This window comes from Plectropomus leopardus, chromosome 4, assembly GCF_008729295.1.
Source record: "Plectropomus leopardus isolate mb chromosome 4, YSFRI_Pleo_2.0, whole genome shotgun sequence".
Lineage (NCBI taxonomy): Eukaryota > Metazoa > Chordata > Actinopteri > Perciformes > Serranidae > Plectropomus > Plectropomus leopardus.
Window position 1 is genome coordinate 12582788 of NC_056466.1, and position 16541 is coordinate 12599328.

General features: G+C 40.2%; 1 protein-coding gene across 2 annotated transcripts; it reads left to right on the forward strand.

Moving 5' to 3' along the window:
• The first annotated feature begins 989 nt into the window (after positions 1–989).
• On the forward strand, positions 990–16177 carry dkk2 (dickkopf WNT signaling pathway inhibitor 2). 2 transcript variants are annotated; one of them, XM_042485600.1, is made up of 4 exons: positions 990–1551; positions 11210–11363; positions 12789–12920; positions 14185–16177. In XM_042485600.1, exons 1-4 carry the CDS (start codon positions 1348–1350, stop codon positions 14433–14435), a joined length of 741 nt encoding a protein of 246 aa, XP_042341534.1. In that variant the 5' UTR covers positions 990–1347; the 3' UTR covers positions 14436–16177. The 2 variants fall into 2 exon arrangements, with proteins under 2 accessions (XP_042341534.1, XP_042341535.1); XM_042485601.1 differs by having other exon boundaries at positions 11213–11363.
• The last annotated feature ends 364 nt before the right edge of the window (positions 16178–16541 follow it).

Here is a 16541-nt window from a genome sequence, read left to right on the forward strand (position 1 = left end):
TTCAAATTGATAAGATGGCTTTGTACTTGACTTGCATGCACTGTGGTTTCTATTTGTGCATCATATTTTCCACTTTCAGGGTGATCGGATTCATGACACTAATGCAATGAGAAGATGATTTGATGGATGTTTATGCAAAATTTGATTTAACACCTTTCACAACATCAAAAGAAGATGAAGTTTTACAAAAATGTGGAGTGAAAATGAATTATCTCCAGGCATAATTCCTCCAAAATCATACTTTACCTGCCTGAAACTGAAAGAGTTCATTGTACCTCCACATGTTATTATCTAACCAACATGAATATAAGTTATGAGTTATCCTGATCCAAGACTCCAAGAATCAAACAAAGGAGTCTCTATAATACTTATATCACTAACTTTATCACCATTGGCATTCCTTGCATCATGAGGGATGCCTTTCCCACAGAGGGAAAACAATGGTTATCAGATAGTTGTTTTTTTTTTTAGTTAAGTTATTCCGGAATGCTGGTTAAATGGACCCTGAACCGCCTCCTGGTTATTTATATTTCAAATTAGCCAGGACATAATTTCAGTGTCAAGCTAAATAGAGAGGCTTTAGCTTTTGAGATAGCTTGAGTGTAAAACTATACATTTTTCATTTTTACGCATACAGGTAAGAATTCCCTTAAAAAACCTTTCATATGATCACGGAAAACGCTCCCTGCATACGCTCTTTAAAGCAGCTCTGACTTTTTTTCCGTTTCCTACGCGCCCAACCGCCTCGCAGTAAAAAGGGTCAAGCGCCCAGTTAAAACACACAGTGTATAATTTAATAGCTTTTCCCCAACGGGGCTCCTGGTGCCGGTGCCGAGACAACAATGTGCAAGCAGCAGTGCCGCACACAGATCAGTTTCATTCTTTGTCAGTTGTGAATAGGGGCGGAGGAAGCAAACTCATTAGGATCCTATAAAAAGAAAGTATCCGAGATCATAAAACACCCGGCAGCAGGACTAAGTGTTCACTCACAGCCAGACAGAGACAGAGAGGAACCCTCTTGTCAAGTTTCACTGTGACCCTGCAGAGCATCAGGGTTTTAACAGATTTATTTCTTCGTTGTTTTCCTTCTACACTGGGCTCTCTGTGGCTTTTTCTCCTTCCTCAGATAACTGTGTCGATGGCAGTCATTCTTCTGAATATCTGATTTTGGCCTCATCACTACTTTCTGTATTGCAGACGGGCAAGCGTGACGCATGGACACTGACAGGGCGCACACTTCTTACTAAGAAATTCAATTTTTGTTGCTGAAAGTTAAGGTTATTTCAGTTATTATTATTTTTTTTTTGTATTTTTTTGGGGGGGGCATTTACATTTTTTTCCTCAAGGATGCGCGTCTTAACTTGGAATAGATGCTGTGTTTTGATGTTTCTCGTCGCCACAATGAAGACGGGGACATCTCAGATACCAGAGACGCGCCCAAAGGCGAACTCAATCAAACCAGCTTTGTTGGAAGAGACACCTACACCCGCTACAAACCACTCAACCACTGTGCACACCGGGATCACCAAGAAATATAACATCCTTGCACAGGTAATTTTAATTATTTAATAATGAGGGGGCATATAAATTGATGTGCCAGTCCCGCAATCAGGCACAGCCTGAAATTGGGTAGAGGGATTATAGAGCCAGTGAAATTAGTGGTAATAATAACTTTAAGATTCTAAAAGTAGTGCTCACTTATTCTAATAAACCTGGCAAGAAAGAAGACATTTACTTTATTTAAATTGCTTTATGAGTGTGTGGTTGACACAGATAAGCGTGCGTAATTGTGCGGTGCGTCTCCATACCGAGCTGTGCCTGTGGAGTGTCTTGAGGTGAACAACTAAAATAGCCCCTACGTCTTGAAAGAACTCTCTCACGTGTGAATCGTTATTGGAAATTTCAGGGATTGGACCCCTCATAAACCCTAATTGCCTTTCAGACCTGACGCCACAGTCGGGTGCAGCACACTTTCACAGTAAATCATTAATGCCAGCAGAAATGTGAGAAAAAGTTAACACTTGGGGTAATTTTCTGTCTGGGTCTTAGTGTCATTAAAGTAGTCCAGACGCTTGCTGGGATTATGAGATTCTTACTGTGGGGCCACTGGGGGATACTCTTACCGACCACTTAATACCTACTCAAAGAGTTATCAATTCCTGCTGTTTCAACAAAGTGCCATATTACTGTAGTTTGTCAGCATCAAAATTGTTAAAAGATTTGGCAGCTTTAATTTTGGCAAACATACAAAAAAGTTGTGAACATTATTAGTGATTTTTATTAAGTCTGAAATTAGTTCTGCACATTTATTGCTTAGCCAGGGGGGCAAAATTTCTCCATATACCAAATATTTCTTATAATTTAGCTTATTTTCTGAAGAGGGAAACTGATTCTGATGTGGAAAAGAAACATCAGTCAAACCAACACAAAAAGCCAGCAGTGTCTGATCTCTCAGGAAGATTACTACACCACAAAGTTTTAATTTAACATACAGCAGTCTGATTATATTGAGCTCAGATTATCTTTTTGAGCAGCAGATGGCACTGCCACATCTCCACCAGGCAGATAGACACTGCTCATCAGCTCACTGAAACAGCTGATTACTCTGTTTTTTTCCCTCATCCTCCAGCTTTAACACCAAGTTACGTTTACATTTGGCCTATTCAACTGTCTGTAATATCACTTGTAGCAGCAGTGATAGTGTTGGATATCTGTGAAGTGCGTAGTGCTGAGAGCAGCGCTCTGACATCCAGCTCAGGCAGCAGAAATTATAGAAAAGCCATTTTCTCTCCTCTGCGGAGTGTGGAGATCCAACCTCAAGCAACCCTGCCAGACCTCAATTTGAACGCCTGCTTACATCTTTGCCATTGCAATAATGTGGAGCGGTTTGGAAGAGTGGACTGAGGGGAAACAATATGATGTGTGCAGAGACCACCATACTGTTAGTAAAAAATAAAATGTCATGGTGTAGCGTGTCCAAATGAAGATGGCTAATAACATTTATGGCAGACGGGGGTATATGTGTGTGTGTAAGTGCTTTCTGCCAGGAGGTTTTCCAGAGTTGTAAAGTAAGAGCCGCAGCTCAGCCTCGGCCAGATATGCGGCTTGACGCTGGCAGGCAAACTGCACTGACCTTCTGCATCTCATCATACAGTGGCCATTTATGAGCAGAATAAATCAAAGATAACAAGTCTGTTCTCTTCATGAGGCTGTAATGGTAACGTGTGGCATATATTTAGTCTAGGAGTGATCACAGGGGAGTGAACAACTGCAATTGCTCTACCTTGGATTTTTTAATTATAATGACTGCCTTGAGACAGGTTGCATGGTGCAAAACAGCACATTACTGAGTCATTTTCTCTCTGAAGTGGTTCACAGCAGGCACCCCAAAATATTTTCATCTGCGTCTGCATTTGTGAAGTGAATTACTGCTGATTAAGGCTTGGGTGCAAGTTTGGAAAAATGCATTGACTCAGATTTCTCCTCTGGCATCCGCATGATAGAACAATCCTCAGAGCTGGTGTCCTACAAGGAGATTTATGGTCAACGCTGTTTAGGTTGTTACAACTGGTGAGGAATCGTTGGCAGATTTTCACACCTCTGGAGAATCTGCAGTGGATTCGGGGTGTGAGAGATTGTGCCAGTTATGTGAGTGAGAATCGAAATAATTCACCACTGTTGCAAAATTCCTCTTTTTTTTTTTACCTACGTCAGTTTAACACAAGATTAGCACACTTTTACAAGGTGTGAAACAGCTCTTTCTCTCACCGTTAAAGATTACAATTACAAGAAATCTTCCCCAAAATCACCCTCAATGGCTTTCTTTCAATTGCAGCAAATTATTGAGGGACAGAGTCCAGCTACTCATGGAGACAAACCGCTGCAGCAGGAAACAAGGTTGTAATTTGGTGTTTTATCCATCAGATTAGAAACACTGCTCAAAAAAGCCTTGGGTAATTTGACAGCTTAATGTGCTTTTATTTTCTGTGCAGCTGCTGACAACGTTTGGCGATAAGACTTAAATTAATCAAACCAGGGTCAGGTTTTGGCAATCCCTTGGCGCTTGGTTTTGGGGCAAACTGCTGAGTGTTTTTCCCTGTTGTCTCTCCCTTTCCACATCAGCCCTGACTGGAGTGAAACCGACAAAACCAAAAAGTACGCCTCTCAGACCTTGACAGCAGTGCTCGTGGGTGGCACTGTTGGCTCCTTGGAAGGGAACCAACAGAAATAGATAGCACGGGGCAGGCAGTGCTCACCACTGTAACCTCTGAACCCACAAGGGAACCGACAGCGTGGCGGCATTCATGTGGTACGCGTGTGTAAAACTTAAGCGGCTGGTCAGTCCACCTTTACTGGTTGCTTTATTTAATTCAACACTTTAACAAGCGGTCTCTGAGGGCTTGGCTTATAAAAGTAGAGCCACTTCTTTTCTCTTTCTCACCCCATCTCTAACCCAAAATGAATGTTTAGTGATCCTAATGAGCTGGGAAAAGAGGTGTGACTGCTTGTTAGCGCTCGGCTCAGTTTGTGCTTCTCTTGTTTTGTGGCCTTTCCAGTCTGTGGGTCCCTTGGGTGCTGTGAGGGCCCCGCACTGGAGCCATTAGGGGTCTCCTGTGGAAACCTCTTTTGCTGAAATCGGACCTGTTAATGAGAGAGGAGACCCTTGCACCTCTCATTCCACAGGATTACACCTTTTAGAGCAGCGCACCTCCCAGATTACCATCAAGAGCTTTTCCTCTCTCCTTTGATAGTCTTTGAAGCGAGCAGTCATCTACACTGACTGTGTGCCTCTCTTCGTGTCCGATGAATAAGATCAACCCAGAATGTATACTTAACTTAAGGAAGGTCTAGTTTTTGGAGACTTTGTATTCAAAGGGACGTGCCCATAAACACATGTGTTTTGAGTGATGAAAGACGCCAAGCTGTGTTTGAAGACATGGTTTGTACGAGTGACTTGTGTGCAGCCATCCCTATGTTATCTGATACTGGCTGTCTGTGCTTTCAGGGCATATGAAGTTTGTTTATTCAGTGACATCGTTTATTTGACTCTGTAAGGCCCCTGCCACTCATTTACACCATTCACAGTTTCAGGTTACGTGCCTAATTTCTGGAGGTCAAGTGCAATCACGACACAGAGAACAAAAAGCGTGGGTGTGTGTGAAAAAGTGTGTGAAGAAGTCATTCACATAAGTTTTGACTCAGATAATAACAATGAAAGTACAGCGAGTGTGAACTGCTGTTATTACTGTGGCAGTGTTCCCATTACAGACAGTAAAGGACTGAATAGAAATTAATCAGTTGAGAGAGGGGGTCAGAAACAGAGCATTGTAGTGTTTCTTTTGGCAGAAGAAGATCTTTACAATATGAGGAAAATATGTGATATGTGATCATGTCGAATATCACATTATCACGTTATGTAGTACTCGCGATGAGTAAACATATATTGGCGTGTTCTCAGTTCTGCCTGTCTGCTTCTTTCAGTATTCTACTAAAACAACAAACTGCTTGTTGAATACAAAAAAATTACTTGGTCAGGTTTAGATAAAAGATTACACTTTAGGTTAAAATAAGTGCAGTTGTTATGTAACATGAGCCACATCAGTTTGCAATGACTGTAAGTAAATTATAAATGCTTTATAAATAAATAATAGACCCTAAAGGATGCCTTTGGCACTGATATGACACACTGAGGGGCGTGACAAAGTGGCGCTAATTTATTACAATTTTAAAGCTGTTATACTATGTTGAATTGTTGCAATTTTTCTGTGAGTTAATGGGCGTACATTAATTAATAACGCTTGGATAGGCCCTTGCCTTTTTACAATGTGAGACATAAGGTTTGACTTTCCTCAGACTCAAACTAAGGAGAAGAGACATACTTTGTTATTTTTGTGCATTACAGTGCACTTCCATCAAATTATATCAGTGCTCTGGAATGACTCTGCAGAGGTAAATAAGGGACCCAAAGACTGGGGAGGAGGGGGGGTTCAAAGCCTTGTATATCCGGCAGTAAATCCCTTGTAGATTGTTCCTCCTGCACATTTAAGGTTCCTCTTCAAAGCCACAGCGCTTAACCAGCACGAGAGTAGCACGAGACAGAGCCGGGGGCTTCCCTTATGGCTCTCTGTCTGTCTCTTCCTTTATCGTCTCACCAGCATACCAAGAGAGGCTGCAGAGTACACAGTTTTCAACCCACTTCCTGCGCAGGATCCAAGGCTGCGCTTTTATGTGTGGAGGCTGTCAAGGGAAAAATAAGGGAGCAACAGGAAAAAAAAAGATGTGAGATAAATGAGATGCATCCAAATGAAGCCCCATCCCTCAGAAGCTGCGAATGAGGCGTTTTAAAACATGACAAGATAAGGCGAGATTATCAGTCGTGATTTGAGGGTCAGCCTTGTATCATTGGGTTTCAAAGGGCTGTCTTGCGGTTTTGGCTGTGATGGAGGAGGTGAGCTCCGTGCTTCTTCTTATTCTACCCCTACCCCACCACCATGTGCACTGCACACTGTAATCGATCCAAGCCTGCTGGCCAGAGAGACAGACAGGAATCAGAGCAGGTAGTACGACTGCACGTGGCCGAGCCCATTTGTCTTCATATTTAGATAACAGCACATTTTTCATGTCAGGGAAAAAACTCCCACTGCACTTTCTTGAACTTCTCGTCAAACCATATTTCCAACATATTTCCCTCCTCAGCTGTGATTATACCAGTAGTCCATGGCCATGGACATGTTTCTCTGAATGAGGAGTTGACACAAAAACAGGCCTCCCAGTGAGGTTAAAAGTTCACTCTCGACTTTAGAAATAATAGTTTGCTAAGAAAAAAATGTTTAAATGTTATTGGTCTTTCTCAATGGAGCAAAATCCATCAGCTGAGGAGGACTATGAAATGTGATTAACAACTCTGTAAAACTCATTAATTGGACTTTGAGTTTCACTTTATTGTTGAGAATTAGATGAAAAGGTTGGTGCTGCTCAAATATTGAAATCGAGCTACAACCATTAGTATAGCTTAGAATAAAGAGCTAGCATGTCTTTTCAAAAGTTCAAAAATACACCAACCACATCTCCGCAGAAGCTCAAAAATTAACATGTTATATTTTGTGTGTTTAATTTACGCAAAAACTGAAATGGAAAGACATGGAGTTTTGCCAATTATCTGCGGGGCTGAGAAAAGGCAGCAAAGCAGAAGTATGACTTAAGTGGCCTATTTTGTGTGTGGGGGTGGATACCAACTAAGGAGAGCCAGTATTTCACTTCAGTAAGTGGCATTTTTTGTTTTTGTTTGGCATTACGCTGCAGTCCAAATTGCCACAGCATAGACGCACTACCAGTGGTGTAATGCTAGTTGATGAGGTAGGTGTACTACTAGGTAGATGGGTAAGTTCCTGAGAAGGAAGTAGTTATACTCTCCGATATATTTGAGGTCCTACCCTTCCAGTTATGCAACTCGATGGTGTCTGCACAGTAGGCCCTGTTAGAACCAACCATCCCGACAAATACCCATGTCTGTCAAGCCCCCAGTGTATATGGGCCCTTAGAAGTATTTATGCAATGGCCATGCCAAAATAACCCTAATGACATCTCCAGGGTTATTTTCTTAGATTTTATAAAGTTCCTCCTCTATACAACTGCAGAATAGTGATGAGTAAATTTGTCTTCATGTGCACAACTGGTGAAGTGTCCCTTTAAAATAAGGCCTTTGGATATTCTGAAAACAGCTTTGAACACAGCAGTAATTAAGAAATATTTAGAATCCATCAAGCATCAGAGCTTTGTTACTTTCATCAACACATTAAGCATCTGCATTATGTCAGTCTGTCATAATGATGGATTCAGTTTAATATTCCTGCTCATTTTTCTGCATCATTGCCTCCATGTGTGTCAAGCTTGAGAAAGTCAGCATGGCATCCATCCAAATATCATCTTGTTCACTCTCTGAGGCACGAGCACATCAAGTAACAACTTATAATGTGCTGAAATATTGATACCGTTGAGATTTTATTTCAACATGTGGTGTGCATTCTTGTTTGCCTGCTCTTCTGGGCAGGGCAACCCCTCTACGCTGACCTTCATTCCCCAAACGGAGTTGGCTATTTATTGTGGTTATAACGATTTTACTCTGATTTAAACCCCTTTCTTGTTCATTCTCATGTTTATTGTTCTATGTTTGTCAGTGGTAAGCCACACTAAATCAGATCTGTCAGTGCAGTGCCAGCTAAATGTGGTTGTGGTGCCGGTGGTGGTGTGCCAGCCAAACATGTTGCTCTAATGACGGTCTACGCTGGACATAATTTACGTAGCCAGAATCCATATCCTGCTCTTTTTTACTGATCTGCACATCTGACAAGGTGTTTTATTGTGCAAGTGTCTATCCGTTGTAATGCCAATACCCTAAAATAAAAATGAAAGGTTTAAATAAGATAAAGCTGTGCAGAAATTGAAAATCACAGTGATCTGAAGTATGGCTCTAAAAATGTCCCTTTCTCTTAATTTATTCTTCTCAGTTTTTACAATTTCCGACAAACTCCTTCCTGCTCGAAAGTCTAACAGGGACAGGATTTGCATGTGTAGCGAATTATATCAAGTTCTTGGAAAACTTCTCATTGGTGCACACACTTGTTATGGAAAAAGTGAGCTTGGCTTTAATTGTACTTCTGGGTGCTGCAGAGAGTGGATGTTTGCTAAGGTGGTTATTTTAGTGCATTTACGGCAAAGACTTTGTGTGCTTTGCTGGAGGACAGAGTATGTCTCAACCTTTCAGTGTAAACATGAGAAATACTAAAGCAAAAACAAAGCCAAATTGACTATGAAGGAGTATGATTAGCAATAGTAATTACCCCTAAATTATGCCTGTAGACTCATTAAGCCTCTGAACACTTTGAAAGTAATTGAGAGAAACTGAAGTAGTTTCTCTTGGTTTGGAAATTCTAATAGCTTTATTGTCTGGGACCCGAAACAAATGACCACACCAGTGAGAGACATTTTAATCCCTACAACATGTTATCCACTAAAATTGGACGCAGAGGGACCACAGCAGATCTGCAGTCAGTTCACCCAAAGCAAACAACCAACATATTTTCCCATTTACCCCCCAATGATATCTGGCCATGCAGAGTTTGCTGTCAGTTTTTATGAGACTTCTGCAACCACTTCAATACAGTGAAGCTGAATGCACAATTGGTTTAATATATTTTCTGGTTAACTATGTTCGTATAGGGATGAGCATGGAGCATGAATCAATGCCACGGAATGTATAGCCTAAGCTAATTTGCAATGCTTGTCCATAGATGAGCCTTTAAAATACATAAAGCTCAGCAACGGTACACAAAAGACAGTACAAAACACAAACTCAGCAATAAATACACACATAAAGAACACAAAACTGACAACCAAGAAAACACAGAAAGAGAACAGTACAAGACACTAACTACACTACAATAAATCCAACCCAATCACAAAAAAATGCTTTTTACTGTTTCTGCCAACAATGGATACTACACATTTGCACGTTATTTGGGGGAGACAATACTGGCATGAAAAGCAGTTATGTCTCAGTAAAAATCAACCACTTTTCATGCCTACATAGCGGCTAGGAAAAACAACTACTGCTTGCTACATCACATCAACACTTGGTGCCTAAAAAGCTGCTAGAAAACAGCAAATCCCTACATCATGACCAATTTTTTCTGCTGTTGTTGGTCTTTAACAGTTGTTGTCAGCTTGGCAGGCATATTGCCCAGCTGACACATAATCCACCATCCCCTCCACATCCATATGATCTATTTTTTTCCTGGACTTTTCTTAGACTGGGCTGATAAAGCACCATAAAACAAAAGGCACAAGATCATTCATTCTTTCACTGATGTCCAAAACATCAAAAATTACATTTGTACAACTCAAAAGCTCTGTCTCTTTCCAGGATAAATGCTACTTGTAGCTTCCAAACTGTTAACAATGAGTAAACACACAGTAAACCTTTGATACAATACAATACAAAGTTAGTGACTTGAACGTTCAAAGCCTCCGTTACCTGTTTTCCCACAGAATAGTATCTAACATTTCTTTCTTTAAACAGTGACATGTGATACATATTGCAAGTGCACACAAATAAAACACAAACAAAATAGCATGTCATCAGTTATTCTTAGACTGACTGCCTCATTTTCTAATATGAAGGATAGCATTTAAAGTGGGCTTCAGTTGGGCCTTCCTGCAGTCCTATTATTGTTCTAAATCAAATTTTGATTTGTCCCTCTGATTTTCTGGGGGTATAACCTCTCTAAAGAACAGTAAGCATAACATTGGGTTTATTTGGCTTGTTAACTGCTACAGTTTTTAATTTTGCAATCTGAGTTGCAGGGAATGGAATTAGAAGAAATACAGTTACAGTGTTTGATCTTGGTAAGTCAGGGTTTGCTGATTGTAACCAACAATATCTACTGTTCCTCCGTGTTAACAATGTTTCCTTGTTCAACACATCACTCCGATAATCTGGTTGAAATTTTTCGAGCATAGCTGATGGCTTTGTCCACCGTTAATAGGCTCTATTTAATCAAATTCAGTTGGAAGGCGAAAACACTTTGGTTTGGAGCCACTGCTCAACATTAGATGTAAAACAGAATCAATGTGGTTATTGGACATAGTCATAGTGGTCAGTCTGAATGATGTAATCAAGGGAATTTGCTACACATACCAAAGCCACAAGTTGGTATGTGTGTGTGTGTGTGTGTGTGTGTGTGTGTGTGTGTGTGTGTGTGTTTCATATTGTTTTATCAACCGTGGGTAAAGATATCAAAAGCAACATTTTCTGTAATATTTACAAAAAAGGTAATTGTGCTTTTTAATAAGATGTGCTCATGTTTGGCACTCTAAAACCACAAAAATGAAACAAACTTGTGACATGCACCTTTGAAGTAATCTGAGCAGACTGGCATTGCAACTGCAACCACATTGGTACCAACATTACACTTTCTTACTGAGAAACCTACCATATTGTACATGGTATCAAATATCCCACTGAATTAAGGTTGAAAATGACACCTCATCAATAAATAATAAAATGAGACCTCATCAATAAATTCAGTTTTTAATTTCAGAAAGAGTTTTAAGAGTTTTAAGACCTTTTTAAGATAAATGTGTGCTGATGCAATGTGAGTTCTTTCATAAACCAAGTGAATTGATTGAGTAAATGCATCTTTTTCCTCAGCAGGTGTATCCATGCAGCAATGACAAGGAGTGCAGTGTGGGAAGCTACTGCCACAGTCCTCAACAGGCTCCCTCTCGCTGCCTCACCTGCCGCAGGAGGAAGAAGCGCTGCCATCGAGATGCCATGTGCTGTCCTGGGAACCGCTGCAGTAACTGTGAGTACCTGACTCAAACACATTTTCAGTGCACGTCAGTTTCAGTTGTGACTGCAGGGTACGATTCAGAAATCTGATTTCTTGTCTTATGCAGATATTCTGGATAAAGTGTTCCAGGTCACAGAACAAACAGTACCAAAGTATGTAGCCCAGAGACTTAGCGAAGGAGCCAAGACATTTAAATAATATTGAGCACATGCTTTCAGACTGAATCCTGAACTATAGTATTCAGTAACTGTATTCAGTTGATACCCAGAAGTTAGGAATCAGTGGTCACCTTTTGAAAGGTGTTTCATTCTTGAAAAGTGTGAATGGCATGAATTAGTGTGTTTGTGCAGAGGCTGTGCCAAAATCATTCTTTGTTTTTAATTGAAATAACTGGCTGACACAGTTGCAGTTACTTTGTCACAAGAAATTGTTGGCATTGTGCGTTTCTGCAAACCACAAATTTGTTACATGTGTATGCTTCATATGTATCATATCAACTTTTTTAAAGTAATGTAGTATATGAGCTGACTTTGTAATGGGGACATAAGGAGATGGTGGAAGGTGTGACACCTAGTTGAGACACCTGCCAAGCTGCAGACCACTGTTCCAGACCAACAAACAACAAATCTGGTTGCAATTTACAAAGTCATTGCTGTATTTTCAGCTGTTTCTTAAGCACCAAACATGGGTGTGTTGTAATAACCTGTCACTGCTTTTCCAGTGTCTTTTTTAGCCACCCATTGCTGTTTTCCAGCATCTTTTTAGGCACAAAAAGAGTTGTTTTTTTTTTTTTTTTTTTTTTTTACAGAGACATTGCTGCTTGTCCTGCCAGGACTGTGCCCCCCAAATAAGATTTGTTAGCTGAAACATAATGTTTTCCTTACCATAACCAATGGATTTTTGTGGGTGGGATGTCTGAATAGCCTAATAATGCAATCATGCTATTACCATATTCTATTTTTCTCAACTATTTTTATTCATGAAGGCAATTTAAGTGCAACGTTTTCAAATGTTTACATATCACATAATCTTTACTTCACAATAATTTGCGTAGCCAGCATTTTATTTATTTTTTTCCTTTCTCCTCTGTGGTGCCAGCCGCTGAGATTGATGTTGCAACAATTAGCATCACAAGCTGCAATAGAGAGGAGGAAAAAAAGTCACTAAGACAAAAACAAGAATCCCTCCCCTAAAAAAACAAGAGAAAAATAAATTTATGAACAAATAAATAAATAAAACTTGTTACACATTATTATATTGTGGAGTAGGAGTAAATTGACACACAACATAATGCCATATTCATCTGATCTTTTTACTCATAGGCCTATTGACCATCAGGTTAAAATCTCGTGTGTAGTTTCTTGAGAAAGCAAGCAGGGTTGGTATTGTTTCCTTTCACATTTGACCTTTTTTTTCCTCTTCTTTTTCTGCCTGCAGATATCTGTGTCCCTATCTCTGAGAGCGTGCTCTCACCTCACATCTCAGCTTTAGACGAGCATAACAAACTCTCCACCAAAGACCACAGCTGGAGGAAGAGTGGGAAAGCACATGCTAAGCATTCTCTTAAAGGTGAGACATACAGTATCTCTGATGTTATGTTTAAAACATGTCCACTGGAAAGCCTGCCCCCTTGAAACACTGTCATTGATGTTTTTTCTGTCAACTTTTCTGCCGTGGCTGAATCTTTCTGTTGTTCACTGCCTGCGTGTCCTAAAGAGTTCGCGGGTGACGCCAGTGCACAAACTATGTTGATAATTATCCCTCTGCTCAAATGTCAGTGTCTGTGAGCATAAAGCACAGCATGGGGAGCCTTGCAGAAACCACAATGCCCCTGCTGTTTCTGCACCTACATTAAGGCCATACAAACACTTTCACTGACATAGTGTGATACACAAGTAAAACCACAGAATGCGAATGGCACAATTATAGCTAATAACTCTGAGCCCCCTGCTAAGCGTTCATGTCACCTGATTTAAGTCAGTGTATGGGCCTTATCCATAAAGCAATACATTTAATGAGACACTTAAATTACTCAAATGCACCCTCAAGAGAGCAGGCTGCATTGCTAAAATCAATGTGAAAATAGCAGCACTGCGTAAAAATGCCATTTACTTTTATTTGGACTCCCTCTCCGTCAATGTTATTACATTATAATGACCTCATGCAAGTCGCTTGTTGAGAAAATCCAACAAGAGGAATCAGTGGTGTGAAAGCAATGTACACGCATTCAGGCTTAGCAGTCCATCATGCTGATACTTTGAACTTGTAAATGCATCAGCAAAGTGTGGTTTTGTCAGCGATACAGGATGACTGGTTTGAATAATGAAGCTTTTGGCAAGAGGTGATGCACATTTAAAAGTGTTTGTGAGGAATAAAACAGTGCCTGACTAAATTACACTGATTATGCATTCATATGAGTAATGTTAACATCCTGCAAAGGATATCAGACTCAGACCAGATGGGACGATATGGTTAATATAGAGAATAAAACAAATTGTTTGCTTGATTTATGTTGAAAGCTTTTGCTTTTGTTTTGTCTCTGACATGGCCACACATAATGCAATCTGAGCTGAAACGTGAAGAAAGGGTTGCATAAACTTATCCGTATGGAAAACATAACAGCTTAATGAACAATAATCATACATTTCCTGCACTTTATTTAACTGAATCACTCTACAGCAAAACTCTGAGATGATTTATTATTTCATGCAGGTCTTTTATGTCTCTGATAAAGCATTTGTTTCTGTTTTTCTTAGCAGACATATGTCAACTTGATGTACTGTTTGTAGATTTATCGTTCTAATCCGCACTGGTTCTTGTCTTCCTCTGTTAGGGCATGAGGGTGACCCTTGCCTGCGTTCCTCTGATTGCTCAGAGGGCTACTGCTGCGCGCGCCATTTCTGGACCAAAATCTGCAAGCCAGTGCTAAGGCAGGGAGAGGTGTGCACCAAGCAGAGGAAGAAAGGCTCTCACGGCTTGGAAATCTTCCAGCGCTGTGACTGTGCCAAGGGCCTTTCCTGCAAGGTGTGGAAAGACGCCACCTCCTCGTCCAAGTCCAGGCTGCACATGTGCCAGAAGATCTGAAGCGGGGGCAGCTGCTTGTCAGCGTATAGAGGCCTCTGACTCCATCTGCCAGGGGAAGATCTTTTTTTAAAGGATGGGTTGTGGCTGGATTTAAAGGAGTAAAAGACAGAGACTAACAAGAGGCAGAAAAGACTGTGTGGGTCTGAATTCGCTATTCAGCGAGCAGAGAGTGAATGCTTTCATGTGTTTGCTGTGAGTGGTCCATCCCTGCACCCACATACAAACAAGCACACTCATATACACACACTTCACGGGAGCTCATGGTGTGTTTGTTCACAAATACAACAACCTTTTAACACATTCTCGTGACATTCAGGGAGCCACAAAGTTAGCCAGTGAATGCTGTGATAGTTATGGACCTTTTCTACATGGAGGAGGTAACAGTCTTTTATCAGGCTTCAACCTATAACAGATAAATTACACACAAGCCATATTTTTACTGCACTCTTTACTAATATCCAAAGTCAAAGATCTGATATGTGACATCCTGTGTTTCGTTACTGGATGTGCCATAATTAGTTAATCAAATTTCAATATCTCACTCATCTTGGTGTTTGTCTTAAAGTCTTGAGGAATTCAGCTATTGCTATGCAAGACAATTACAACCAGTAACAATGTGCAGACCCAGAAAATACCAGTCATATCATATGAGGAACTAATTGCATCAACTTCACTCCAGAGCTCGACTTGTGTAACAGCATCCTGAGACTTCAATGCGTCGTGTAATACTCTTAAACCAAAGAATGAAAGAATATTTACATCAGAGTGATGAGTTTCATCTGGGATATTAGCTCCTCGCCCCAATTTTAGCCACAAGAAGAGAGATAAAGTATTGTGTCCATTGTGGAGAGCTCGTTTGATCTGTCAGATCCAGCTGCAATCTATTGTGATACAACTGTGTGGGTTAAAACAGTTTGCACTGAGGTAGTGCTCCGCTGCAGACTTAGTGGTTCCGATACCAGACTGGAGAATGGTTCTGCTTTTCCAATCACATGAACAGGATTCAAGGATAACCATGGAAGTGCAATTTTTTCCGTTTACGTAGCCAGTAGGAATGGAGACGTGAAAAGATTGATTAGAGTTACAAAAAAATGCTCCATAAACCTGATGTTTTCAAACGGAATTACAGTTTGAGTCAACATTTAGTTGATGGCAAACAGCCCTGTTTATTTTTTCAAATACGACTGCATACTTTCTTCTCATGAAATACCGTGCAGTTTGTGGTACTGGAGTTGAAAAAATGCTTTCATCCTCTCCAGTACAACTTCTTAAAACAACCACTTGTTACCTTCATAGTCAATATAATATCACATTCGCCTCTTTTTGCTTTAATGTTTTTAGAGCATCAACTACACATATTTTGTAACCATTTAAAATATCAATAAGCTCTTATATTGTAAATAGACTGGAAACAATGAAAATGTATTTAAGAATCCATGTATATCATGTACATATAATAAAAGTATGAATCTTAAACGTTACAGCAAAAAAGACCTAGGTGAGAAGAGTAATGAGGGATGGAATAGGACGAGCACAGCTGGATAGATTCAGAATAATGTAGTTGAAATGATAAAAGCTGTGTGTATAGGCAGAGGGGAAGGGCATAGATAGCTCTGACTGGTATTACAGACTGGATGCATCAAATAAAGAGAGACAAGCACATTAATTTCCAAAATAGTTTGTGTAAATGGTGTGTAAATGGTTTCAAGATTTATATCCCACTAAATATTATTTGTGTTGATACTTTGCATTGATTTGTTTTGTGTATTTACAGTGATGAATGAATAAAATAATGTATTTTGTATCATTGGTTACACAGGACTGGTTATTACTTTGCTTGTTATGCTGAGTTTTTATAATGCTTTCACTCTGCATAGACCTTTTACACAAACATTTCTGACCTGTCAAAGTAAGAAAAGCACAGGTGGATTCAATAACTTTACTGAAAGCTGCATTCTGCTTAAGCAAGGCCCTGGTATTTTGCATGCTGGCTTACTGGAATAGCTTACCGGGACACTTAATGGAACTGAGCCATCGTTAATGTTATCACTTTCACCTGTGCTTATCCGACTATGCTGTGAAAAAGATCCATTGTTAGCATTTAGA

Bases quoted from the DNA above. Each gene is read 5' to 3' on its own strand.
- dkk2 (XM_042485600.1), top strand. From the start codon at position 1,348: ATGCGCGTCTTAACTTGGAATAGATGCTGTGTTTTGATGTTTCTCGTC. The intron at 1,552-11,209 runs GTAATTTTAATT...CTTTTTCCTCAG, and splicing joins AATATAACATCCTTGCACAG to CAGGTGTATCCATGCAGCAA. The intron at 11,364-12,788 runs GTGAGTACCTGA...TTCTGCCTGCAG, and splicing joins TGGGAACCGCTGCAGTAACT to ATATCTGTGTCCCTATCTCT.